The sequence below is a fragment of the Cavia porcellus genome, unplaced genomic scaffold (genome assembly GCF_034190915.1).
Source record: "Cavia porcellus strain 051 isolate PalLab524CR breed Dunkin Hartley unplaced genomic scaffold, mCavPor4.1 scaffold_38, whole genome shotgun sequence".
Lineage (NCBI taxonomy): Eukaryota > Metazoa > Chordata > Mammalia > Rodentia > Caviidae > Cavia > Cavia porcellus.
This window is the reverse complement of record NW_026947521.1, coordinates 5,173,346-5,199,559: the sequence shown is the minus strand read 5'-3', so window position 1 is coordinate 5,199,559 and position 26,214 is coordinate 5,173,346. Positions and strand designations below refer to the sequence as shown.

Genomic DNA, 26,214 nt, shown 5'->3' with positions numbered 1-26,214 from the left:
ACCCTGCAGCTTCTCAGCCTTCTTTGGGAAGCCACACCCCAGCCCCAAGTCCTCTGCCCCATACAAGTTTCACCCAGACAGCGCCTGCCCGGGCCCTCCCAGGTCCCTCTCTGCTGGTGGTGCTGCAAGGGTTAACTGCATGAACTAATGTTCAGAAATAGCACAACCCCAGGGATGTCAGCTGTGGCCAGCTGCTCACAGCCCCTGAAGCCCAAGCTTTTGTAAATATGGTGTGGTAGGGAGCGCCTGATCCTGGAGACAGAGGCTCCCAGAGGTTCCCTGAGCCCCACACTCCAGCCCCACCTTCCTAGCATGGCTTGGACATGGCTCAGACCTGTTCCTTGCCTTGGGGACCACTCCAGCTTCTGGAAAGTGGCAAAGAGAACTTCCCAGCTCCTGAATTGTGTAACTGCTGGGACTTGCTTCTTCCGCCCGCCCCACAGGAGCCTGGCTGCTGGACTTGGAGGAGGCCACTGCCTCAACCAGAGGCAGGAGCAAAACGGCTCCTAGAAGAGTCCCTGGTCCAAGTCTGGCTTGGGACCCTGACTATGCAGCTCCTGGGTGCGAGACTGCCAAGGAACCAGCATCTCAGCTGGCATTCCCCTGACACCAAGGTAGCTCTGGTCCTCCATGGCTGGAGACCAACTCCCAGAGGACAGGGCCTGGGCAGCTGGAACCTGTCCTACTCCGGCACTGCCCCATCTAGGGCACAAGCACACGCCGTTACTAGCAGACTGGCTTTGGCACGAGCTCTTCGGGTGGGGCTGGCAGTCACAGTGCCTAACACCACAGCTGAGGCCGCAGACAAGCACCACAGAGCGGGAATACTTATTCAAGAAGCTCTGGGGGTGACAGTAACCAGAGATGCCTGGCCAGTGTGCCTGGCTGAACGTTGGCAGGGGAGTGGGTGTTGCTGGGCTCTCTGTTATTTTGGAGAAACTGAGGCAGCACATAGGCCAGGTCCTAGTAGCTTCAGAGAGTTCTAAGTCCTCCTTCGCTTGTGCACAGAAGCATTCTTCACTTTTCCACCACTCCGTGTGTCCTAGGCGCTACTGGGAAGAGGGCAGTCGGGGCAGCAGGGGAGGCATCCACACACCCCTGACCCAGATAGACAGGCCTCAGAGATCAGGAAAACTTCAGAGCTTGGTACCGTGGCCGGTGTATAGAAGAAGGGCTGGAACAGCTTCTTGGAGAAGTAGAGATCTGGCAGGGAGGTAGGGGCCATCAGGGGGGTCAGCATGCCTGGCTGACCCAAGCCTAGGCGAGACAGAGGATAGGCTGGAGACGAAGGGAGGCAAGAGCCAGGCCTGAAGCTGCCAGGAAGGCCCAGGGCAGCTCTGCCCAGGATAAGCTCCCCCAGGAGGTTGGGGAGGGGACCACAGAGCTGAAAGCACTGCCCCATCCAACAGCCTTGCTGTAAGACAAGAGGAGGCAGCCAGGGACCAGTTTCAAGGCAATGCAGAGCCTCAACTTTACCACAGTCCACCTGTATATAACACTACTCAATTTCAGTCCAGGGTTCAAGTCTTGGGCTGGGGGTGGAACAAAGGCCAAGCTGGAGCCCCAGCAATACTTTTGCACCAAGAGACTCAGTTTTCTCATCTGTACCCCAGGGCTCTGTCCTCCTCACCCCCCACCCTCACACACACACACACACACACACACACACACACACACACGCACGCACACACTTCCCCAGGGTGCAAGGCCTCTCAGCAAGGCCTGGCAACCAACTGGCTGCAGCACAGGTTACACTGTTTTCCTGGGCCTGTGATGCTCTGACTGGCCAGCAACAAGGCAGGGAGGCTCTGAACAGATCCTGCCTCAAACCTGATCCCAACAACCCGAATGCCAGCTGTGGCAGCTGCTCCTGTCTGGAGGCTCGGAAGACAGACAGACATGGAGCAGTGGGAGCTGAATCCTGGGTGGGGATCAGGAAAGATGGAGAAGCCAGGACAGGGAAGGCAGAGGACACGGGCGGGTAGGGGAACATCTCCATCCAAGCTTGTGATCCACAAAGAAAAAAAAGCCTTCGCCCTTCTTGGTTCCTGAAAATAAAATTATTTTCCCTCCAAATGAAGGCTCCAACCACCACTCCTTTCCTGCAACACACTTGGCTGCAATTAGCCCCTAACGAGGACCAGGTGTCTCGCTGACTCAGGGAAGGAAAGATGAGGGACAAGCTATAGAATTGATGGCTTCATTGCCACCTAGGCCAACACGGCACAGCACCAGCCCCAGGTCTCCAGGGGGCCCAGATGAGAACTTATAGGCTTGTCAAAATCCCCACAGAAGGGTAAGTCAGTCCCAGTAGGTATTTATTGAGCACCTACTGTATGCAGCTGCCCCTGCAGAGGTGTGGGGTTCCCATCAACAGAGGAGATGTGTGTAAGTTGTATTTAAACTATGAAACAGCATTCAGGAGGCTAAGACAGGAGGATTGTGAGTTTGGAGGTGGCCTGAACTATACAACAAGACTGTTTTTAAAAAAGAATAGTGTCACCAGGGATTCAGCTCAGCAACATAAGCACCTACCTTGCAAATGCACAGTTATGAGTTCAATCTCCGGTGCCAAAAAAAAAATAGCGCCTATACTAAAATTGGAAAGATACCGTGGATATTAGCATGAGCCTGCCCAAGTAGGACTTGCAAATTTGTGAAGCACTCTATAATAAATAAAATATAATAGGTAAGTAAATAAATACATGAAAACACAAGAGCATGCGGGAGAAATGACAGACATGTCCTGAGCACCTACTGTGTGCTAGGCACTGAGGTACCTTAGCGCATTTTATTCTCATAAACCCAGATTTACAAATGAGAAAATTGTGGCACAGGAGGCAAAGGAACTTGTTCAAGATCAGAAAGCTGGAGAGCTGGAGTTGAACCCAGGTCTGCCTGGATCTGAGACCAGAACTCATAACCATCCTGGGGACTGGCAGCAACATGCGCTATGGTGGCCACAAGACCCCTAGATTCGGGTCAGGACCCTGCAGCTGGGTGTGCTTTGGCCTAGTTCCTTGCTCTCTCTACCTCAGTTTCTTTATCAGCAAAATGGGGCTCAGTTTTTTGCAAACTTCGAAGAGCTGCACATGCTGGGAGCTGTGGCCAGGCCCAGGAGGGGCTGGGGCAGGCGAGCAAGTTGAGAGGGGGTCTAGAAAGATCTGAGTGGTGAAGCAAGGAGCAATCAGGGGTGTTCACCCATCCCCTCTCTGTCATGACCCCGAGGTCAGGCAGCACAGGCACTGGAGCCAGGCTACAGGCAGGCAGAGCTCCAGGCACTGGAAACTCCAGGATAATAATATGGCCCTTTCTCCAAGTCCTGCTCGGACCAGCAGAAGTTACTGCTGGGCCAGTGCCAGGAGAAGGCCTGGAGCAGTTAGGTAGGAGCTAAATCCAGGGCCAGACTTCAGGAGGAGCCCCTGCTGGAAAGCTGATCCCTTCCTGCGCTCTCTTCTCCCCAGGTCTGCAAGGACCTCTGTCCCTAGGAGCCACTCCCCACCCCATACATGGGGGGAGGCACCTACCTTGCAGAGAGACTAAGGGGCTCGTAGGGAATCCAGATGTCTCTTTGTGACTGGACACTGAGGCCCTTTGGGCAGAGAAGCTCCAGGCGGCAGTGGTCACTACATAGAATTGGGTTCCCCGGGGGCTCAGAGGCAAAGCAGGCTTTCTCCTTAGGCTTGGAGTGTGTGGAGCACCCAGCCACTCCCTAGTCCCCACTAGGATAGAAGGAGGGAAGCTCAAGCTCCTCCCAGAGCGATCTGGGGGTCCCAGCAGAGGTGCAGGGTACTCCCAAGTCTGGACCCTGCTGGGATCTTGTCCCAGGTCTCCAGGGTGGGGCCTGTCCCTGAAGCAGCGCAGCACCGGCCCTTTAAGAAAGTCGGTGGGTGGGTGCAGACGGGGAGCCCCCGCCTCCGCGGCTAGCCGCCCTGAGCCGAGTCCGCACCTCCCCGCCCCAGCTCAGTGAGCGCCCGCCAGCCCAGAGCGCGCTTGCAGTCCCAAGTCCTCCTTCTCTGCTGCCGGGAGTCCCCGCCGCCCAGGCGATGCGCCCCTGCCCGCGGCCCCCGCGCCTCGCGCCTGCTTTGGCCCTGGTGGTGCTCACTTGGGCGCTGCTGACTGGACCCGCGTCTGCAGGTGAGTGAGGCTGAGGTCTTCCCGCTCGCTGCCTCTGAAGGGTTCTCTGAGCTCCTCCCTGGCGCGGGCAGGACGGGAGCTGGGAAAGCTCTGAAACTGAGGCAAGGTACTGGTTATCTAGGATGCGTGAAGGGCCCTGGAGAGTCAGCACGCTGGGGAAGAGCTCTGCCTTCCAAATGTCGCAGGCAGCCACCCCCTGGTCACCCAGTGCCCTTAGGCTGTGGTTACCAAGCAGGCTTGGGGTGAAAGTGAGAAGTGGCTGCCAGCCTCGAAGGAGGGCACTGCTAGGCGGGGATGGACAGGGAACCACCTTGCACTGCCTGAGTGCCCTGGCATCTCTGAGCAGCCCCTGTCCCCAGAAGCCTCTCATGCACCTTCCACTCCTTCTGCCATGTTTCCCCCTCCCCGCCCTGCCCGCGGGAGTAGGGGGTGGCTGGCTCCCTCCCCTCTCTCCCCCAGGAGACCACCCAATCTTCAGCCTCACAGGAGCAGGCCTGGGGCCCCTCAGATGCCCTTCATCCCTCAGAGAGCCAAGACACCCCTGCCAGGACGCCCTGTTGCCATTCCTGGGACCTGACCCCTACAAAGACTGAATGAAAGTTTGCCCTCTGAGAGGTGCTGGGCCCCTCTGTCACGGTGCCAGGAATCCCAGCATTACAGTGCTCTTCCTTCAGGGGGGCAGGCATGGTCTAGTCAGGGATCTGTGGCCTCAGGGCCCATCTGTCATTCCTGCTCTACGTGAATCAGGGCTTCAGCCTGGTCCTTGGGACCATTCCCGAGAGGAAGAGCCCAAGTCTCTCCACCAGGAGCTCGGGCCACACCCTGCTCCCATCAGAGGGGGAAGCCAGTTCTGCAGAAGGGCATCATGGAGTGGCCAGGAGGGGATGAGTCATAACCGGGTACCCAGCTCCCCATTCCTGCTGTGGGTCTTGGCCTGAGTAAGGGGTGGACTCCAGACATAAGGAAGGGTGTCCAAGGAGATAGAGTTCACCAGGCCTCAGCCTCTACCCAAGAGAGATGCCTGCACTCCATTCTAAAATACTTCCCTAGCACCCATATTGCGTGGGCACTGTGCTGGGCAAAAAGGGCACACGAGCTGAATCTGGATTCATTCCAGAGACAGAAAATTGGGGCTGATGATATGACTTAGCGACACAGTGCCTGCCTGGCAAGCATGAGGTCGAGTTCGATTCCTAGTGCCAAAAATTTAAAAAAAGAAAGAAAGAAAGGCATGGTGGCACATGCCTATAATCCTAGCACCTGAGAGGCTGAGGCAGGAGGATTGCTGTAAGTTCAAGGCAGGCTTGGGCTATATAAGCAAGTTCAAGGCCAGCATGAACCACATAGTGAGGACTTAAGAGAGAGAGAGAAGTAGATAAAACTCAAACCTTTGTGATTGTTGATGCAAAGATCTGAAAATCAGAGCAAGCCAGGGTGAAGCAAGGGTGGCTTTTGAGCCAAGATGTGGTGGATGGTGCAGGCCTGGGCAGCACTCAGCCTGGGCAGAGTGGGCGTAAGCAAGCAGAGGGTGCTGAGATTGGAAGATATTCCGAGCATGGGCCAGGAAGAGCCCTGGGCTGGGGCACCAGCACCTTAAATGGCAGGATGTGCCTGGCTGGCAGGGGGGCATCCATGACGGTCTTAAGGCAGGAGCTCAGCATGGCGCCTGTGAGGTTTAGAACGGGAAGCCAACCCTGACCTTAGAAGGATTTGGAAATGGGGAGGGGTGAAAGAGCTGGTGTTTTCCCGTGTGCCAGGCAGACAAGCCCGTCTCTGTCCTCATGCCTGGCACAGCCTCCATTCCCCACCTCAGCTACAGGCGCAGGCCACCCTGAGGATGGCTCAGCCCCATGCCCTGGTCCCTGAGCAAGGCACCCAGGGAGACCCCAATCTCAGCTCATGGCACCTACCTTGTGGGCTGGCACAGCTGGTACCTTGGGAACCACACAGGCCAAACTCCCAGCTGCACAGATCGAGAAACTGAGTCCCCAAGAGGGAGCTGAGTGTGCTAAGTCTCACTGGAAACCGAAGTGCGCATGGAGAGTCCCGCCTGGTGTGCCATGTGGATGATAAATGTGGTACCAGCTCCCAGTGCACGGCCCCTGAAAAGGAACGAGCACAGGGAGGGACAGGATAGATGTGAGCTGAGATGGAGCACACTGGTCGTTAGTCCCAGTTGTTTGGACTAACTAACTTGCAGGAGGCAGGAGGATCACATCTTTCTTTCTGGACACAGAAATTTCAGGCCAACCTGGGCAACATAGTGACCTCTGTCTGAAAAATTTAAAAAAATCAGAATGAGCGCAGAGCACTCAAGGACAGGGGCCCTACTGGTCTTCCCTGGCTAATTGAAAAGCAGACCATGTGAGGCTGAGGGAAGACTCACATCAGGGGCCCGGGTGGGGACCCCAGGCCACCCGGATGGGGCTAAGCCAAAGGGGGGTCTTCATAGCATCCGGGGCACCAGGTCAAGAAGCTGAACCAGAGAAAACCCTGCCGTCTGGGGAATGACTCAGAGAACCAGAGGCACCGAGGCCACCCTTGGGGACACCCTGGTAGCCTTGGTTTTGTGCGTCTTGCTGCTCCAGGCTTCCAGCAGGGGCTGCCCGCACTATCGAGAAGCTGTGCTAGGCCCAGGTAACTGACTGCTCCCAATGCCCGCCAGAGGACAAGCAGGGCTTTCAGTGCTGCTGGGGGGGGGGCAGGTGGGCCCCGCCTGTGGGGAGGGGGAGCAACAGACTCTCGGCAGCTAGGGGCACTGGAAACTGGGCGTTCTGCCCAGAGGGGTGCGGGGTTGGAAAGAGCCCCTGAAACCAGGCTTCCTGGCACTCACACAGATGCAGACACACAGGCACCTACACACCGGCCTCCGGTCAATGCCACACCCCTGCCTGGGACCAGGACCCCAGAGGTTACTGCCTCCCTCTCCAAGCACCCACCTGGCAACCCGAGCTGGGTGGCACTGGGGTGGGGTGGGCACTGAGAACAGAAGGTCAGGTGCTGTATCCAGCTGGACTCGTGTTCCAGCTAAGGGCTAATAAGCAAGAACTGAGACTCCAGCCTGCTCCCTCCCCAGCCCCTCTCTCCTCAGTGCCTTCCCCAGCGCCCGCACCCTTCCTCCAGGAGCAGGGTGGGGGTGCCCTGGCTGTGTTGCACAGTCCTGTATTTGTGAGAGTCGTCCTGGAAGGAACAGGAGCTTGTGTGGACACTGCAGTGCCTGGATCCTGTCTGGGGTTAGGGTTCCCCACTGCCAGCACCCCTCTGCTCAGGAGGATGCTGCTGCCCTGTGAGAGAGGGGCACTGGTCTCCAGAAACACCCATGGTGTGGACAGCTGGTCCAATGGGCAAGGCACCCATACCAGGGAACAGAGGTAAAGGGCTAAGAGGCCAGTGCCCATTTTGGTAAAGGCACACTGTGACTCTAGGCATGCAGCTGCCTCTCTGAGCCCCGTTTTTCTGTAAACCAGTGTGGATGGGGCTGGGTGTGGGTCTTTGCTGTAAGGGCTGGGAGGGAGGCAGCCTCCGTGACACACTGAGACTGGTCATGCATGAGCATGGGTGGCATCCTAGCCAAAGCAGCTCAGAGCTGGCAGAGCTGGCCATGTGTGGGCAGGTGCTGAGTGGGAAAAAGCAATGGTCAACAGGCACTGTCCCTGGCCAAGACACTGTGCCACCTCTGGAGTGCAGCAACCCACATCTGGGCCTAATGTGCTGCACCTGCTGCCCAGCAGGTGGGGCTTTCTGGAAGGGCTTTGCTGGGGGGGGGTGCGCTTTGGAGAGATGAGGACAGTGGTTGTGGAAAAATGAGGACAAGGACAGATGTTTTGGCAGCTCAAGAAACTGTCTTTCTCTGGCCTAGGAAGGCCCACTGGTACTGCAGATGCAACAGCACCATGGCCTGTGTCCAGGGAGTTAGCTGAGGGGAGTCCTGCTTCTTCCTGAGCCTGTTTTCCCATAGGGAAAGTGGGGACACCTCCTGACTCACAGTGCCACTACGGGGCTCGGGACAGCAAGCTGGTGCCCCACCAGCTTGGCAGAATCCTGTCTGATTTCTCCAAGATACTGTTGGGTACAAGGCTGAACTGTGGACATTACTGGGCCTCAGACTCTGCCTCCAGGAGCCCAAGGCTCACACCTGCACCCACCCAGAGGCAGCTAAGCCATCCCAGTTCATGCTCTGGCTATGTATTGGGGAGATATATATGGGGGGAGGGAGCTGAAAGCGTTTTGGCTTTCAAGGAATCCCAATCAAGATAGAGTCGCCAGTGATGTCCTTCCTGGGTACCATTGGGAGCTGGGACTCAAGGCAACCCAGACCCTGCTTCCCTGCAGCCAAGCCCAGGTCCCAGGCCCCTCCTGCCCCATACCCTCTCTGTTTCAGGGCCCACAAGCCCGTCACCATGCCATTTGGCCTCCTCTACCCAGTGTCTCAGCCTCTGTGCCCTGGGCCATCTATGTCATCCTTGATCCACACACTCTTCACCATGTCCCAGGGGCTGTGAGTCTCTGGCCTTCTCTTCCCCCAGTGCATAGCTCTCTCCAGCCTCCAAACCACAGAGGGCTCTGAGACCAGGGCCTCTGCCGCTCTCAAGGGCCCTGCCTCGGTCTCCCCACTTGCCTGCCCTCTACATCCAAGGCCTGACCTCAATCAGTCTGACACCCAGTGGGGGTCCAGGCCCTGAGCCAACCATGCTGCTCAAAGCTCAAACCCCAACTCCAGGGATGTAGCTGAGGCCTCACAGACAGGGTGGGGCTTCGCTCCCTGTTGCTCCCCTGGGACCAGAGGGGATGGGGAGAGGAGAGTTACTTCCGTTCCCACCTAAGAGCTGCCCTGCCCACCCTTGTGTCAGAAGAGGCAGCTATAAATATCAGGGTCCTGGGCCGCCGATTCCCATGACACTGGCCCTTCTAGGCGCTTGGCTATGTGCGTCTTGGGCCCCAGGCCAGGCTGCTCTCCTGCAGGAAGGCCAGAGAAGCAGCCTCAGCCCTGTAGGGAAAGAACAACTCACCGTTTTTGGAGTCTGGCATATGCTCCCTTCCCAGCCGTGGGCCCTGACTCAGGCCCCTGCCGCTCCCCACTCTGTGTCTTCAGCTCACCAGGAAGCCAGGCAGGAGGCCAGACACTCGGTGATCACTAGCATGGGTCAGAGAGCTCAGGCTGGACTTCAAGTAGAATTCGGACCCTGTCCCGAGAGCCAGTGGGCAGGGAGAAGGGGCAGCACCTGCTCTCTCATCCTACACGGCTTGTCTTTTCTTGCTGTCCGCCAACCTGCCGGGGGCCCTCTCTTGGACACCCAGATTTTGGTCAAGGTGACACAGCTGCTAGAGCTTTCCTGGGGCCATTACCGTCACCCGTGATAAGCCACGGTGGCTGCATAAGGAGGAGCAGAAATTGAGACCCAGGACAGTGAGGGCCCCACTTTGCGGAGTTGCTGCTGCCTGAGGCCTGCAGATGCATTTGAGCTCAGAGTTGAGAAAATCAGAGGAGGTGACCACCTTGGGGGTGAGCAGGGACAACCAGCGGGACACTGAATAAGCGCCAAGGCCCCAGGATGAACTGTTTCCCTTCTCCCCCACCCAGTAGCTTCCCTGTGGACCTGAGGCAGGGCAGCTCCCCGGATGTGCATTAATGGAATCCAGGTGTCTGCCCCCGGCCGAATTTCTGTCTCCTGACATCTGCAGCCCGTGTGCTACTGGCCACCCATCTGGACCCCAGCTGAGCCTTCCTGGGTGGCATGGGGTTGGGAGCCAGGTCCTCCAGGCAGGGGAGATGCTGGGACCAGGGGCTCACTAGCCCTCTTCTTGGCCTTGGGCACCCCTGGCCCTCTCTGAGCTCTGAAATCCCGTCCTCTTTCAAGAACAGGACACGGGCTCTGCAGTTTGTCTGGGCCACATAGCAGGGCGAGCTGGTCCTGGATGATCTGAGAAGCAGCCAGGCTGCCTGGGCTCCTCGCCGCCGTTGGGAAGCCACTTCCCTCAGTTGGCACAGATCCGAGGCTCACCCTCCTCCTCACCCCCGATCCTGTCTTCCAACCCTTGGCTCAGTCCTGCCCAGCCAAAAATAGGCCCAGACCACCCCATCCAGTGCCCGCCAGACCCACCCAGCCCTCCAGAACTGATTGAGTCAGTCCTCCCCCCGGGCTGCTCCTTTTTTAAGGTCTGAGTCACTGTGGTAGCTCTGGCTCTGTGACACATACCCCAAGCTGCTGTCACCACAGCCCCTAAAAGGCAAGACCAAGGAAGGGGGTACGCAGGGACCACAGCAGGTGTGAGCCCAGCCAGGCCTCGGCATGTATGAGCCTCCCAGGCGCAGGCATGGCACCTCAGCAAGCAGAGACCAGTGCTGTCCCCTGTGCCCCTGGCCAGAACAGTCCTTTAGGGATGGCAGTGGCAGTGGCAGGCTCTGGCCATGTTTCATGGGACTGTAGGCACAGAGGGCTCCAAATGGGCTCCAGGCTGGGTCTTGTTCACCTGGACCCAAGCTGAGCTCTGCCACCTGCCTGGAGCCCAGGAGGGCTGAGCACAGGTCAGATGGCCCTTTCCTTTCTAGGTCCCCTGCTCACAGTACCTGGGCTTCATTCAGATCCTTGTCTCGTCATGCTCCTTCTCTCCCTCCTCTGTCCCTGACTCTCTCTCCCACCTCTGTCTCCCTCCTCCATCTCTGTCTCTCTCTGTCTCTCCACCTCTGCCTCTGGTGCTGCTCTTGGTTTCTGTCATCTTCCCCAGTGTCCATGGCAGCCAGAAGCTCCTCTCCACGGCTGGCGCCCCGGCACTCACCAGCCCTTCTAGGCAGACAAAACAGCCCCCACCTCCACCCACTCCCACACGGGACTCTGGGCCCCAGGGACCAGTCAGGGAGAAATTTTCCATCCCCTCCCCCAGGTCCGCTCCCAGCTACATCCTGTCCCGGCATGTCAGGACCCCACAGGCACTTCTGGGGTGATGGGGACAGGGCCTGGGAACAGCCACCCAGCCCTGGAAGCGGGGTCTGCACAGCCTCATAACCAGCTTTGGCTGTGGCAAGGGCCTCTGGCTATAAATAGGGGTTCAGAGTCTATTTTCTTCAAAAACAAGCACCAAACTGGTCACCACAAGCCCAGAAAAGCACTCCCAGGCTGGGTCAGTCTCCACCCTGCCCAGCCACTGTGTCAGGCCCCTGCCTCTGGGCACAGGGGCCCCAGAGGCTGAGGGGCCAGGAAGAAGCCCTGGGCCAGGCCAGTTGAGGGTTCAGCAGTCCCACGTCCACCCTGCTGGGCCCCTCCCTTCTCCTAGCTTCCTCCCCCACTGGAAGATGCTCAGTGTTAGTGAGAACTGAAGGAAGTGGGATGTCAAGGTCTTTGCACTCCAGTTGCAGAGTCAGCACTGGGCTGAATGGATGGGGGCCTCTCCTAAGGAGAGCTTGGGGACAGAGCACCCAATAAGGCCAAGGTGTGTTGGGGGAGTCCCTAGGATGGATGGGGCCTCGTCTAAAACCCGGCGAAGCAGAGCAAGGTCACCTAGGGTCATCTGTCCTGGGCCATGCGCTTAGGGCTGGTTCAGGACAATGGGCAGCCACCAGGGGCACCCAGGACAGCAGGATGGTGGAGCGGCCAGTTTAGATTAAGTGCAGTTGCTCCTAGCATCGGGAGACAGGAGGCTCATGAGAATGAACACGTGGGCACCTGGCTTGAGGATGGCTCCAAGGCCAGGCAGAGGGAGCCAGGGGACCACAAGCAGGACAGAAGAGGGGTGTCCTTGGCCGTGGGGAGGGAGGAGGAGAGGACCCAGGGCAGAGGACAGCCCTTGCAGGTGGTGACTAGTGGAGAGAGGGGCAGCTCGAATGCAGCTTGCTATTTGGGAGAGGTCCAGAGGTTCTGGGGGTCCTGGCCTTGAGGTCTAGGAGGCATTGGCCATGGGTCCAGTCCAAAGGCTAGAACTAGACAGAGTTGTGGGAGCCTCCGCAAAGAGACAGTGCCCTTCTGCTGGGGGACATCTGGGCCAGGAAGGAGATGATGACACTGAGCCAATGACAGGGCACCCTCAGGAACAGAGGGCGTGGCCTCTGCGAGGCAGAAGCCCTCCCCTTGGGGGGGGGCACTACTTCTGCTGGTCCCTTCTATTCCCCTGGCTGCTAACACTTCCTCCATCAGCAGCATCCCTGGCCTTGGGATGGATAGGTGCCCTGAGCAGGTGACATGGGCATGGGTCCTGTCATTTGCAACTTCCTGCCAGTGAAGGAGAGCTTAGTATAAATGAGGCCTCAGATTTGATTTCTGCAGCAAAAAAGAGCTTCCACCTGGCTGTGTCTGTGGCTGTTTAGATCAGAGTAACCTCCTGTCCCCACTGTAGGGACCTTTCTTGTGAGAGGGTGGCACTGGGGATCAGACTTGGGGTGCTCTACCACTGAGCTACATCCCCGGCCCTTTTGATTTTTTTTTTTTTTTTTTTTTTTTTTTTTTTTTTTTTTTTGAGAGAGAGAGTCTCACTAAGTTGCCTGGGTTGATCTAGAACCTGCCATCCTCCTGCCTCAACCTCCTGAGCAGCTAGGATTTCAGGTGTGCATGCCATCACCAGCTATGGCCACACTTTTCTATCAGCCACTCCCAGCTGTGTTGGAGGGCCCTGGTCCAGATGAGGACCAGTCTCCAAGGTCCCTTTTCATCACTGGGGAAACTGAGACCAGAGGATGTGGGAGCATGTCTCTGAGTGAAGAAGAGAGGGAGAAAGAGACAGGCAAACACAGAGAACCTTTGGGGGATGTCAGCGGGACACTGGCTGTGTCTCCCACTCCAAGCCCAATCCCTGAGTGTGAGGCAGGAACCGGGGTGGAGATGGTGGTGTTTTCCAGGGCACTGGCTGCTGTGCAGAGCTGGTCTCCAGACTCCAGGCCACAGGCCCAGCACTGGCCAGGCTGTGCTCCGTGTCTGCCTCTGACATGTGTAACTCACTGTCCCCAGGCTCTAGGGCACCAGCCAAGATAGGTCTGTCCTCGGGGCTGGTCTAGCACTTTCTGCCTGGGTAGAACCCGCCCTGGCCTCCAGGCGCAGGGGGCAGGCCTGGCTTTCATGGCTCCCCCAGCAGAGGCAGAGCCACTCTGCAGAGGCGGCCAGGAGCCACGGGGAAAAGCCTGTCCTCCCTGCAGGAGGCCACCCCCACACCTCCTCACCACCGCTCTTGGATTGCTCATACACTTCTGGGGCACAGAAGTGTCGCACACATCCTTCACTGACACCCAGAGCACACAGCTCGGGAGCCGTGTCCCCCAGCTCTGCCCCTGTTCCCTAAGGCCTTCCCTAAACCTCACTTTCCCCTGAGATGCTGCCATGGGGCCTGCTGGGCTCAGATCCCTGTGCCAATTGAGCTCCCCTACATATCTGCCAGGATGCGGTCCCACCTCCCCTAGGGCCTGGGGTGCCAGAGGAGGGGCGTGGCAAAGGCCTGGAAACTCCTGTCTCCTGGCAAGGAGGAAAATTATAAGGCAGAGAAAAGCCTCCTGGCCTCCCGCCCCACCACACAGCCCCACCCTGCTCGCCTGGTGGCTCTCAGGCTTCACAAAGCCTGCATTGAGGCAGCTTCTCCCCTCCGCCTCCATCCTGGTGGACTCAGATCTCCCACTTCCTCTGTGCACAGGACCTGGGGCCGGGATGCATGGCTGGATGCCCAGGGTGTGGCCCTACCCCTCTGGGCCTCCTCCCCCACTCCACCCACCCCTTTCTTGGAGGCAGGGGAGGCTCATCGTCCAGAGGGACCCCAGTTTGGAAGCATCCTCTAGCACATGCCCTTGGGTGGGTGACTCGAGGACTGGTAGCCAAGGCCCTGAGCTTATCAGGGTGAGGCTAGGTGCTGACTACACCACTCTGGGATCCTGGGCTCTGTGGCCTTTAAGGCACCAGAAGCCCAGAGACCTTGGATGTGGGTTTTATGGCTCAAGAGTTCCTGGAGTGAGGAGAGATGGGCCCATTGTGACCCTAGCAGACCTGTTTGTTCCTGCAGCTGCCTGCCCTGAAGCACCCAGCTCTGTCCCAGCCTAGGGTGGAGGGTTTGTGACCTCAGAGGGGTAGCACTGACTCTGAACCAACCAGCGGATGCCCAGATGCAGTAGCTAAGAGGCCAGTACCAGCAAGGGTCAAACAGTCATAGGCCACTACGATGGCCCTGTTTTAGGAATGCCATCTGGAACCAGGATGGCAGAAAGCAGTGACCACTGGTGCTGTAGGTATGAGGGCAGCTCCTAGGCAGCCACTCTGGAGGGCAGAAGTCTAGCCTTTGCTCTGGTGACCACAGTGTCACCATAGGGCAGGCTTCATTATCTTTAGTCTGACCCAGAGTCTGTGCCCTGTAGCCTTCCCCTTGGTGCTGACAGGACAGAGTTGGGGAGAAGATGCTGGCTTGATTTGGAGTAACTGAGCCTCAGGAGCTTGGGGAAGGGTTTATGAGGGGCTGGCACACTTACCGAGTGACCCTGGGCAGTGGCTAACATGACAGGAAGGCACCCTTGAGTCCTGCTCCATACCCAGAGTCCAACCTGTGAGCCCCATCTCCCCTCCACACCCTACACACAGTGACACTCAAGGCCTGAGGGTTCACGAGCTGCAGCTCCTCAATGTCCAGCTGAGACCAAGAGCAGCGCATAGAGCCCAAAGGCCAGTCCAAACCCCGCCCCCCCTCCGAAGGTCCCAGCTAATGCAGGGGAGGGGATCTGTCTGGGAGTCCCGAGCTGGGTGACCTCAGGGCTTGCACAGAGCTGCCTTTCAGCCCCAGGTGTCTCACACTTCCCGCAGCAGGGTGGACAGAGAGCCCTTCATGCTCCAGCCTCTGGAGACTCTAGGCCGCACCCGACTGCCCTCCCAGAGGCAGCAGGGCCACCCCATGCCAAACCCAGGCCCCGAGAAGAATCTAAATCCAGCTCCCTAGAGCCCCCACCTGGCCTGCCGCACCCTGCTCCTACTGCCTCTTCTGCACGCCAAGTTCAGTCTGGGGCCAGAGACTCTGCTTCTCCTAAGCTTTGCTTTTTTCTCTGGCCTCCCTGTCCTTTACATCCTCAAGCACTGTACAGCAGCGGTTAGGAGGCGACGAATGAGTGATCAGCAGGTCCCCACTTGCCCCTGCGATCATCTCCTGGGCCCTGGGCACCCTGCAGCCATGCCATCTGGCCCTTATACTTCTTCCTTATAAAGCCTGGCAGTCGAGACACCCAAGAATGCGGCTGTGACACATGCCAGCTGCCTCGGTGTCCAGGCTGGTGGTGGGAGCAGGGACCCAGGGACCGGTCGCTGGGGCATGGGGTGCTGGGGGCAGGCAGGTGACCGACCAGGCTCTGCCATTCCTCAAGGTGCTTCTTACCGAGCCTGCTGTGGGCTCAGCTGCAGAAAGCTCTGACGTGGGGGATGCTGCTCCCTGGCAGTGGGTACCCAGGCGGGGCAGTGAGGATCTGAGCCTGGGTCTCTCGACTGCCCTCAGATGGGGGCAGCAGGAGGACAGGGGAGGGTACGGGGAGTCAAAGGCAGAGCCAGAGACAGCCCAGGGGAAGGAGAGGAGAGGCAGGGACCAGAGAGATGGCACAGAGACGGGAGAGATGGGAGCTGGCCCGAGGGCTCCGAGAGGACACAGTCTGCAGCGGCCCCCACCAAAAAAGGCATCCACGGTGTCCAGTGGGAGCCAGGGCTGAGGCACTGCCCATGGGGACCTCTGGTCCCAGCAGCTTGCTAATGATGCAGGGTGGACATCAGAAGGATTAGGGCTCCCAGGCCTTGGGACTAGGTCCCCATTCCCTCACACCCAGGAATCGCAGGGCGCAACCCACACCCTGCCGTGGGTGGATTGTGGGGCCCCCACCAGGCCTCATCACCAGGGAGGGGTCTCTGAAGGAAAGACAGAGCTGCCCGCCCTGGGCCCCTCTGTGGGAGGCAGGCCCCTCCTTCTGCGGACCTGGGTGGGTGCCCCCAGGAACACACGGCCCCTTTCACAGAGGTGGCCCGGCCAAGCAGTGGCACACGGGATGGGCCCGGGCACAATCGCAGCTCTGTCCGAGCAGCGCCTGGCCCACACGCGCGTGCACAAACACAGCCTTACGCAAACCCCAAACACACCCAGCAGCCACACACGCACACACATGTGCACAGCCCCAACACGCCCCATACCTGCTCAAGGCGGCTGCCACACACGCCGCATTTACCTTCTTCCCTTGGCCCTGGCACTGGGGTGTCCTCTTCTACCCAGGCTGAGGCTCAGCAGCAACCCACCAGTGGTGCCCCATATTCCTCTCAGCCCTCTGTACACCCACATGAGGGCACACCTCTGGCCCTGTAGGGACCCAGGGTAGACCCCCACAGACAGGAGGAGAAGGCACCGGCAAAGTGCCCATTTCACAGAACAGTATCACTGAGGCCCAGACTGCACTTCCTCTGGGAGGGAAGAAGTTGCCTGGCTGCTGCAGGGCTAAGCTGGAATCTTTATGAAAACACTGCTCTTGCTGATCCTGCAGAGCTGGCAGCAGGCTTCACCTAGCCCATCCCCTCCCCTTCCCCTGGTACTGGCTTGCCCTGGGCTGCTTTTCCCTCTACTTTGAAGCATTCAGAGGGGCAAGTGAGGGGTATCCCTGCTGACCCCTCACTTGCCCACCTCAGAGACTGCCTATTTCTCTCCCCCATGGCACCTTTGCCTCCTCCAGGAAGTCCTCCAGGATTGACTCCTGATTCATTTCTTCTTTATCCAACACCTCCCTCTCCATCAAAGCCCCCCCCAACCTACTACCAAGACAGGCTCCTTCGACTCTAGTCCACCATGGTTGGTAAAAGGGACAGAAGGAAAACAAGCTGGGAGCAGCGCTGTCAGAGTTTCCAAAACTCCAGCCAGCGGGGCTCAGGGCCCTGTGTGGGGACAGGGGCTGCCTGGCCTGCTCCAGCGGCACAAGGCCACCAGTGTGCGCCCGGCCCGCCCAGCCCCACAGGAAGCAGCAGGACCTGGCCCCTCAATGGGCCCATTCAGACCCCAGCTCTCTGGAAAACCCCCAGCTTCCTGCCTCCCTTCCCGCCCAGGCCAAACAGACCTCCACTCTCTCCCTCAGGGAGGGATGGGTGGGTCAGTGGTTAGAGCAGCCAGGGACTCTAGTTCCTGCCTGGCCCAATGCCTGGCTCCAGCCGTGCTGCAGAGAGGGGGCGCCACCTTGGGTCTGAGGGTATGTGAGGGGGGGAGAGACGCCTTTCTCGCAGGGGCAGGCAGGTCAGTGGTTAGCCACAGGCTTCCTGGGGATGGAGGGAGCCCCAGTGTACCATGTCCACCTCTCTCCCGTGTATAAACAGCCCCACTGTGGGCAATATCGCCTGGCTCCCAAATCCCTGGGAAGGTAGCGCTTAGCTCTCGCCAGCTGCCATGAGCCGTTCAGCCCTTGAAGTGCGCCCCATTCTCTGTCTGTGCTCCCCTTTGTGGGCATGCTGTGGTCTGCTCCTAAAATACAATAACCTTGGGCCAGTTGTGGTTCGGCATGCCTGTAATCCCAGCATTATGGAAGGCTGAGGCAGAAGGACCCCTGAGAGTTTGAAGCCAGCCTGCTTTATCTCAAAAAAATAAAAGGAACTGTAACCTTCAGAGAAGACCAGCCAGCTGCAGGTCCCTGGTCTGCCCGGGTGTGCTGACCACAAGCTGCACCTGCCCTGGTATTCTGCATTCTTCTTTGATCCCTTCAGCTCCCAGATAAAAGTGGTGGGGTCACCCTTGGCCCAAAAGGAGGAGATGCCATGGGGGCTTTCAACCCAGCATGGGCAAAGGGGAGTCTTGGATGTCACCCCCGGAACATAGAAGGCACATGCCACTTCCTCAGGCGGATGTCAGCTGGCTTTGGCTGGCCAGAGACCAGCATGCATGTGGTCAGTGCCAGATAGCCCCTACCAAAGCCAGCAGCTCGTGGGCTTCCAGGGATGTCTGCTCCAGCCCCTGCCACCTGCAGGCAGAGTTAGGGTTACACTGAGTTCTAATTGCTGTGAAAAGGGTGAACCCAGGAACCATGGGAGCGGGTAAGACTCAGGGAGCTGATTTCAGGAAGCTGCTGAAAGGAAGATACGACAGACAAGGAGGAACTGTACCAAGGAGCAGTGTCCTTCCCCAGTGTCCACCCACCCCAGGCTGGCCCAGCCCTGCACTGCAACCTGGGGAGGCCCCGTCCTCACAGGCCCAGGCTTGGCCTGGGAAGGAAGAATTCCAAGGTTTTCAGCCCTGGATTCTTGGCTGTGCTGGGAAAGGGGCCAGAGCTGCCTACTCCCCAGGGACTGGTAATGACCCAGCAGCAGGAAGCAATAGCGGGGAATGGCGGAAGTCCGGGCCGCCTCGGGCCTGACACTGCACAAGGTCTCCATCTGGCCTCCAGGCCCTGCTCCTTGGCAGACTCAGACCTGGCCCTGCCCCTAGCAGCTGGAAGCTGGCCTAGAGAGGGGAAGGATGAGGCCGCCTATCCGAGCATCACCACCAGGGAAGTCACACAGGAGTGTACATGGGGACCAGTGTACCTGGGGGCGATTGTCCTGTGCCTCCATTCCCAGGGGCTGCGAGCTGCTGACCAGGCTAGGGATGACTTCCTCTTAGGACAATTAGGGGATAGACCCAAGACAGAGGCACCTCTGAGACTCAGGGAGCAGAAGTGGTGAGGGTCTCTGCCCCTGGACACCTTCAGAAAGGAGACCTGAGCTGATGGGAATTTCAGGGTCTAGTACCTTCACAGCCCGGTCTGGGCTGCACGGAGTTGAGGTCATGTCCTCTGGAGCCTGTAGCTATGACCAGCAGGTACCCACAGGCAGTGCCGTCCAGGAGGACCCTGGGGCTCATGGGCCCAAGCCCCTCCCTTAAGCCCACATCCAAGTCTTGACCACAGTTGTCTGTCCCCAGCCTCCTTCTTCGGTGAGAGCCACCTGGAGGTGCCTGTGGCCGCGGCCCTGGCCAACGTGGACCTGCAGCTGCAGTTCTCCACAGCTCAGCCTGAGGCCTTGCTCTTCCTGGCAGCTGGGGAGGATGACCACCTGCTGCTGCAACTCCACGCGGGACGCCTACAGGTCAGCACCATCCAGGGATGGGGACAGAAGTCCTCCTCTGGCTTCTAGTGGCCATCTTGGGGTCTCATGTTCTCCACCATGGGAAGGCAGCAGATCCCACGAAGTGTGACAGATTAGCCTTATCACCCCAATCCTGAGCCAGCACTCTGTGCTCCAAGGGTCCTGAACAGCTACATGGCCCTGGCCATCTGTAGTCCCTTGCCGTAGGCCCTTGCGTCTCTGCCTATCCTCAGTTTCTCTGGGTGAACATCCCTTCCCCAGTGGTGCTCACTGGCCTAGGTCCCCTCTCCTGGGCTCCTAAGCATCCCCCTAGCATTGTGTCCCTTTGAAGGAGCCACCTGCTTCCACACCCAGGGGAACAGAGCTGTGGCCTGGTCCGTCCGCTGCTGCAGTTGGTCCCCACTGCCACAAGGTGTCACTGTTGCATGCTGGTCTGGTGCAGCCTGGCACTGAGGCCCCCCCACCAACTGCTCTGCCAGGATCACTATACAGAACCAGTCACTTGCCCTCTACTCCCAGCTCCCTAGCTCTGCCATCACCCCTTCTACAGGGGTGCTTGTCTCTCTATTTTGCTTTTGAGCCCGGGAGCCCCTGTGCCAGACAAGCAATCACCCATGAGTTGCCAGTTTGAAAACTAAAATTCAAAGCATCTGGTGGCCCCATAGCTGAGCAGTGAGCCTCAGGGTCTTTCATAGACCCATGGAATTCTGCCTCTTCAGGAGCTCATCAGAGAGCCCAGCATCCCAGGAACCCAGCATTCCAGAGGAAGAATTTCCTTGATTCTAGGGTGATTTAATGTATAAGTTGAATTGTTTCATATTGGACTTGAATCCAGGGCCTCACCCATGCTAGGCAAGTGCTTACCATTGAGCCACATCCCCAGATGTGATCAAAATATATGGCAAATGTCTGCATTTTTTACAGTGAAACACATTGCCCTGAAAGCTCCTCAGAACCCCCACCCTGTTTTAAACACCCTGATCCCAAAATCCTTGCCACTCTCTGGAGCATCTCTGGAGTTCTCCTTCTTGAATGCCTTTGTGAGGTATGAGCTGGGATGTAACGACTGCCAAGCTGAATGCCACCCAACAGAAAGGCACATGCAGAGCTGCTTCAGAAAGTGGCAAGGGTGATGGGATGAGTGTGTTCACAGTGAGGGACAGGATCTTGAGGGATTAATGGCAATGTGTCATTTATAATGATTTTTTTCTTTTTTTGGTGCTGGGGATTGAACTCACGACCTTGCATGATTGCAAGGCAGGCACTTGTGCCACTGAGCTAAATCCCCAACTGTAATGCATTTTTTAATTGAAACGTTGGCTGCGCTTTCCAACTATCCCTGTGGAAGCAGAGGAGGGATCCTGCTCTGTGTGAGTCTCTTGTGGGCAAGGACTGTACTTGGCTCACATCAGGGCCTCAGGCCAGCAGGTGCTAGCCAAGTTCATGCTGGTGAGCTCTTGTGAGCTGACAGGAAGAGAAGTGGACAGTAAGCCCTTTGCCAGGGAACCTACGGTGCCTGTGTTGGGGGAGGGGTGACAGGGTCTCTGTGCCTCTCTTAAGCCCACATCTGCTGTCTCCTCAGGTCAAGCTTGTCCTGGGCCAGGAGAAGCTGAGGCTGCAGACCCTGGCAGAGGTACTGCTGAACGACTCTGTCCCCCACTCTGTGGCACTCACTGTCTCAGATGGCTGGGCTGAGCTATTGGTTGATGGGCTGTTCAATGCCTCCGGCCGGGTCCCAGAAGGCGCCCTCGATGTGCCGTATGGGCTCTTTGTTGGGGGCTCTGGAAGCCTGAGCCTGCCCTACATGAGGGGGGCCAGCCGACCCCTGCGAGGCTGTCTCCTCACCACCACCCTCAACGGCCGCAACCTCCTCCGCCCGCTGACCCCAGATGTGCCTGAGGGCTGTGCTGAAGAGTTCTCAGCTGGGGACGATGTGGCCCTGGGCTTCACTGGGCCCCGCTCACTGGCGGCCTTCCCAGCCTGGAGCACTCAGGATGAGGGCACCCTGCAGTTCACCCTTACTACGAGGAGCCGACATGCACCCCTGGCCTTCCAGGCGGGTGGCCAACGCGGGGACTTCATCTATGTGGACATATTCGAAGGGCATCTGCGGGCTGTGGTGGAGAAGGGCCAGGGCACTGTCTTGCTCCATAACAGTGTCCCCGTGGATGATGGGCAGCCCCACGAGGTTAGTGTCCACATGGACACCCACCGCCTAGAGATCTCTGTGGACCAGTACCCCACGCGCACCTCCAACCGTGGGGTCCTCAGCTACCTAGAACCGCGTGGCAGCCTCCTCCTCGGGGGGCTGGATGCAGAGGCCACCCGTCACCTCCAGGAACACCGCCTGGGCCTGGCACCCGGCACCACCAACACCTCCCTGCTGGGCTGCCTGGAGGACCTGATGGTCAATGGCCAGCGGCAAGGGCTCCGCCACGCTGTGCTGACCCGAGGCATGGCGGCCGGATGCAGGCTGGATGAGGACGAGTATGAGGACGATGCCTACAGCTCCTATGAGGCATTGTCCACCCAGGCGCCTGAGGAGTGGCCGGTCATGGAGCTGCCCGAGCTGTGCGTCCCCGAACCTGGGCTTCCCCCTGTCTTCACCAACCTCACCCAGCTGCTCACCATCAGCCCGCTGGTGGTGACCGAGGGTGGCACAGCGTGGCTGGAGTGGCAGCACGTGCATCCCACACTGGACCTGCAGGAGGCCGAGCTGCGCAAGTCACAGGTACTGTTCAGCGTGACCCGGGGCCCTCGGCACGGTAAGCTGGAGCTCGACATCCCGGGAGCCCGGGCACGGCAGATGTTCACCCTGCTGGATGTGGTCAATCGCAAGGTCCGCTTTGTCCACGATGGTGCGGAGGACACCTCTGACCAGCTGGTGCTAGAGGTGACTGTCACAGCTCGGGTGCCTGTTCCCTCCTGCCTGCGGCGGGGCCAGGCTTACCTCCTGCCCGTGCAGGTCAACCCCACCAATGACCCGCCTCGTGTCATCTTCCCAAACGGCAGCCTCATGATGATCCTGGAGCACACACAGAAGCCGCTGGGGCCTGAGGTCTTCCAGGCCTATGACCCAGACTCTGCTTGCGAGAGCCTCACCTTCCAACTCCTGGGAGATTTAGCGGGACTCCCAGTGGAGCACCGGGATCGACCTGGGGAGCCAGCGCCTGAGTTCTCCTGCCGAGAGCTGGAGGCAGGCGACATCGTCTATGTTCACCGAGGCGGCCCCGCACAGCCCCTGACATTCCGGGTGAGTGATGGACTGCAGGCCAGTGGCCCGGCTATACTGAATGTGGTGGCCATGCGACCAGCCATCCGGATCCGCCACAGCACGGGGCTGCTCCTGGCACAGGGCTCTGCCGCACCCATCTTGCCCGCCAACTTGTCAGTGGAAACCAATGCTGTGGGGCAGGACGTGAGCGTGTTGTTCCGTGTTGTGGGTGCCCTGGAGTTCGGGGAGCTGCAGAAGCAGGGGGCAGGCGGTGCAGAGGGCGCCGAGTGGTGGGTCACACAAGCCTTTCACCAGCGGGATGTGGAACAGGGCCGGGTTCGGTATCTGAGCACTGACCCCCGGCACCATGCCCAGAACACCGTGGAGAACCTGGTGCTGGAGGTGCAGGTGGGCCAGGAGACCCTGAGCAACCTTTCCTTCCCGGTGACCATCCAGAGGGCCACCGTGTGGATGCTGCAGCTGGAGCCACTGCACACGCAGACCACACAGCCGGAGACCCTCACCACGGCCCACCTGGAGGCTACCATGGAGGAGGCAGCTGGCCCAAGAGCCAGCAGCTTCCACTATGAGGTGGTCCAGGTCCCCAGGAAGGGGAACCTGCAGCTGCAGGGCACAAGGCTGTCAGCTGGCCAGGGCTTCAGCCAGGATGACCTGCGGACTGGGCGTGTGACCTATGCAGCCACAGCACGCACCTCCAAGCCCATCGAGGACGCCTTTCTCTTCCGAGTCACGGCTCCACCACACTTCTCACCACTCTACACCTTCCCTGTCCACATCGGTGGTGACCCGGATGCTCCTGTCCTCACCAACGTCCTCCTCCTGGTGCCCGAGGGTGGGGAGGCTGTCCTCTCCGCTGACCACCTCTTTGTCAAGAGCCTCAACAGTACAAGCTACCTCTATGAGGTTATGGAGCTGCCCCGCCATGGACGGCTGGCGTGGCGGGAGCCGCAGGACAAGGCCACCCCAGTGACATCCTTCACCAACGAAGACCTGCTGCATGGCCGGCTGCTCTACCAGCATGACGACTCTGAGACCACCGAAGACGACATCCCATTTGTGGCCACCCGCCAGGATGAGGGCAGTGGCGACATGGCCTGGGAGGAGGTCCGAGGTGTTTTCCGAGTGGCCATCCAGCCGGTGAATGACCATGCCCCCGTGCAGACCGTTAGCCACGTGTTCCATGTGGTCCGGGGTGGGCGGCGGCTGCTGACAACGGAGGACGTGGCCTTCAGTGACATGGACTCCGGCTTCTCAGATGCCCAGCTGGTGCTGACCCGCAAGGACCTCCTATTTGGCAGTATTGTGGCTGTGGATGAGCCCTCACGGCCCATCTACCGTTTCACCCAGGAGGACCTCAGGAGGCGGCGGGTCCTGTTTGTACACTCAGGGGCTGACCACGGCTGGATGCAGCTTCAGGTGTCCGATGGGCAGCACCAGGCCACAGCCATGCTCGAGGTGCAGGCCTCGGAGCCCTTCCTCCACGTGGCAAATGGCTCCAGGCTTGTGGTCCCTCAGGGAGGCCACGGCATCATTGATACCGCTATGCTCCCTCTGGACACCAATCTGGACATCCGAAGTGGGGATGACGTCCACTACCGCATCACAAGCGGTCCTCACTGGGGGCAGCTGCTCCGTGCCAGTCAGCCGGCCACCACCTTCTCCCAGCAGGACCTGCTGGACGGCACCATCCTCTACAGCCACAATGGCAGCCTCAGCCCCCGTGACAGCCTGGGCCTATGGGTGGAGGCAGGGCCAGTGCACACAGAAGCCACCCTCCAAGTGACCATTGCCCTTGACAGCCCCCCAGCCCCACTGCAGCTGGTCCGGCATGAGAAGATCTACGTCTTCCAGGGGGAGGTGGCTGAGATCAGGCAGGACCAGCTGGAGGTGAGGCATGGACGAGTGAACCGGTCCCCAGCTCTGGCCAAGCGAGCTTGTGTGTCTGGGTGTGGTGAGGCTGGGTCTGCACCTGTACATGCCGTGGTGCCCTAGTGCTCAGGGATCTGCTCCACACGTATCTGCCTCTGAATGCCAGGCACACAGCTGTGTGTGTGTGTGTGTGTGTGTGTGTGTGTGTTGTGCTTTGTGTGTGAGTGTGTGTGTTGTGTTTTGTGTGTGTGTGTGTGTGTGTGTGAGAGAGAGAGAGAGAGAGAGAAAGAAGAGCCAGGTGCCCTCTGCTGGTTACAGTCTAGAATAGCAGTATCTCGGGCTGCAGGCTCCTGGCAAAGCAGTGCCAGGCTGGATGGAGCAGGGGAGCCTCTGTGTTTGTGTGTGTGCATACATGCGTGCATGTGTGTGCATGATGAGGGGACCTGCGTGTCTGGGTGTTGTGTGAGAACAGCAGAGCCGGAGGAAGGAGGGGCATGGAAGTTGAGCTGGTCCTGCTACTTGGGGCCACGCCCAGGCTCCTCTGCTATACCCTGAGTCCCTTATGGCCCCTGTTGACAGGCAGACCAAGAGGGGGTCCCCTCCACAGACATCGTGTTCTCGGTGAGAAGCCCCCCGAGTTCGGGCTACCTGGTGATGATGTCCCACGCGACAGCTGGGGCACCCAGCCTGGCCCCAGTGCATAGCTTCTCCCAGGAGGCCATAGCCACCGGCAAGGTCCTCTACCTACACTCCCACCCTGAGGCCTGGAGTGACACCTTCACCCTGGACGTGGCCTCAGGGCTGGGTACCCCCTTGGAGGGCATCCGCATGGAGCTGGAGGTTCTACCCACCACCATCCCCCTGGAAGGGCAGAACTTCAGCGTGTCTGAGGGTGGTGCCCGCACCCTGGCCCCACCACTACTGCAAGTCACAGGTCCCTACTTCCCCACGCTGCCCAGCCTCAGCCTTCGGGTACTAGAGCCTCCCCAGCACGGAGCCCTGCAGAGGGAGGGACAGCCCAAAGATGGGGTCCTCGACACCTTTTCCTGGAGAGAGGTATGGAGCACCAGGTACCTTCCCATTGGCACAATGGGGGCGGGGGTGGGGTCACTCTGCCTGCCCACAATGTTGTCTGCCCCCTCTGTGGGGTGGACAGTTGTGACCTTTCCACCTATGGAAACCAAGGTTCAGCAGAACCCAGGTCCTCCCACAACCACAGCAGGGTGCACAGGTGCTGGGCTGAGTGCCTCCCACTGCCCACAGGTGGAGGAGCAGCAAATCCGATACGTGCACGACGGAAGTGAGGTGCTGACTGACAGCTTCATCCTGGTGGCCAATGCCTCAGAGATGGACCGCCAGAGCCAGCCAGTGACCTTCACTGTCACCATCCTGCCGATTAATGACCAACCCCCTGTCCTTACCACGAACATGGGCCTGCAGGTGAGAGCACCCCAGGACCACACCCATCTCAACTCTTAGGTAAAGGCCAGGATCCCCTACTTCCCAGCCTTCTCTGGGCCTCAGTTTCCTGCCCTGCAAAATGAGGTCACTGTCACATGCCTTTTGGAAGGAGAGGCATGGAGACAGGGGTGCAAGGTTTTCTTTCTTGGGTGCAGTGGGCAGCCTTGTGCATGGCCACCCTTCAGCCCTGCAGTTCCCTGGACTCGACTGAAGCAGGCAGCTTTCCTATGGCTCAGTGCCAGCACGCCCGGGAAACTCCTTACAATCTACAATCTCTGAGAGTGGGCTGGGGTGGGGACCAGTGCGTTCCCACATCGCCTCCAGCGGTCACGGCCTCCTCTCGGTTCTCCACTTTCTCCCCCTTATTCCACTGTTGCCCAGGGGTGTGCCATTCTCCAGAGATGGACGTTGGGACCCAGAAGGGATAGAATCCCGTGGTCACAAAAGTAGACATTGATGGGACAGAAAGAGATGCAGCTTGACCAAAGTCGC

At 59.0% G+C, this 26,214-nt stretch overlaps 1 protein-coding gene and 1 long non-coding RNA gene across 3 annotated transcripts in view; one reads left to right on the top strand and one right to left on the bottom strand.

Moving 5' to 3' along the window:
• Positions 1-3,556: 3,556 nt before the first annotated feature.
• The window catches only part of Cspg4 (chondroitin sulfate proteoglycan 4), a 30,787-nt gene continuing 8,129 nt past the window's right edge, over positions 3,557-26,214 (top strand). The window contains exons 1-5 of one of the 2 annotated variants that reach the window (XM_013145608.3): positions 3,558-4,137; positions 18,994-19,157; positions 20,740-24,279; positions 24,841-25,317; positions 25,525-25,701. In XM_013145608.3, the coding sequence (XP_013001062.1) occupies positions 4,047-4,137; positions 18,994-19,157; positions 20,740-24,279; positions 24,841-25,317; positions 25,525-25,701 (4,449 nt within the window). In that variant the 5' untranslated portion in view covers positions 3,558-4,046. Of the gene's footprint in view, positions 4,138-18,993; positions 19,158-20,739; positions 24,280-24,840; positions 25,318-25,524; positions 25,702-26,214 lie in introns of both variants that reach the window. The other variant, XM_063243446.1, reaches the window with a different exon arrangement.
• LOC111755149 (uncharacterized) lies at positions 4,106-10,199 on the bottom strand. The gene is made up of 3 exons (XR_002789733.2): positions 9,147-10,199; positions 6,048-6,239; positions 4,106-4,233 (listed from the first exon to the last, which is right to left on the bottom strand). It is a non-coding gene; the product is annotated as an uncharacterized LOC111755149 (long non-coding RNA).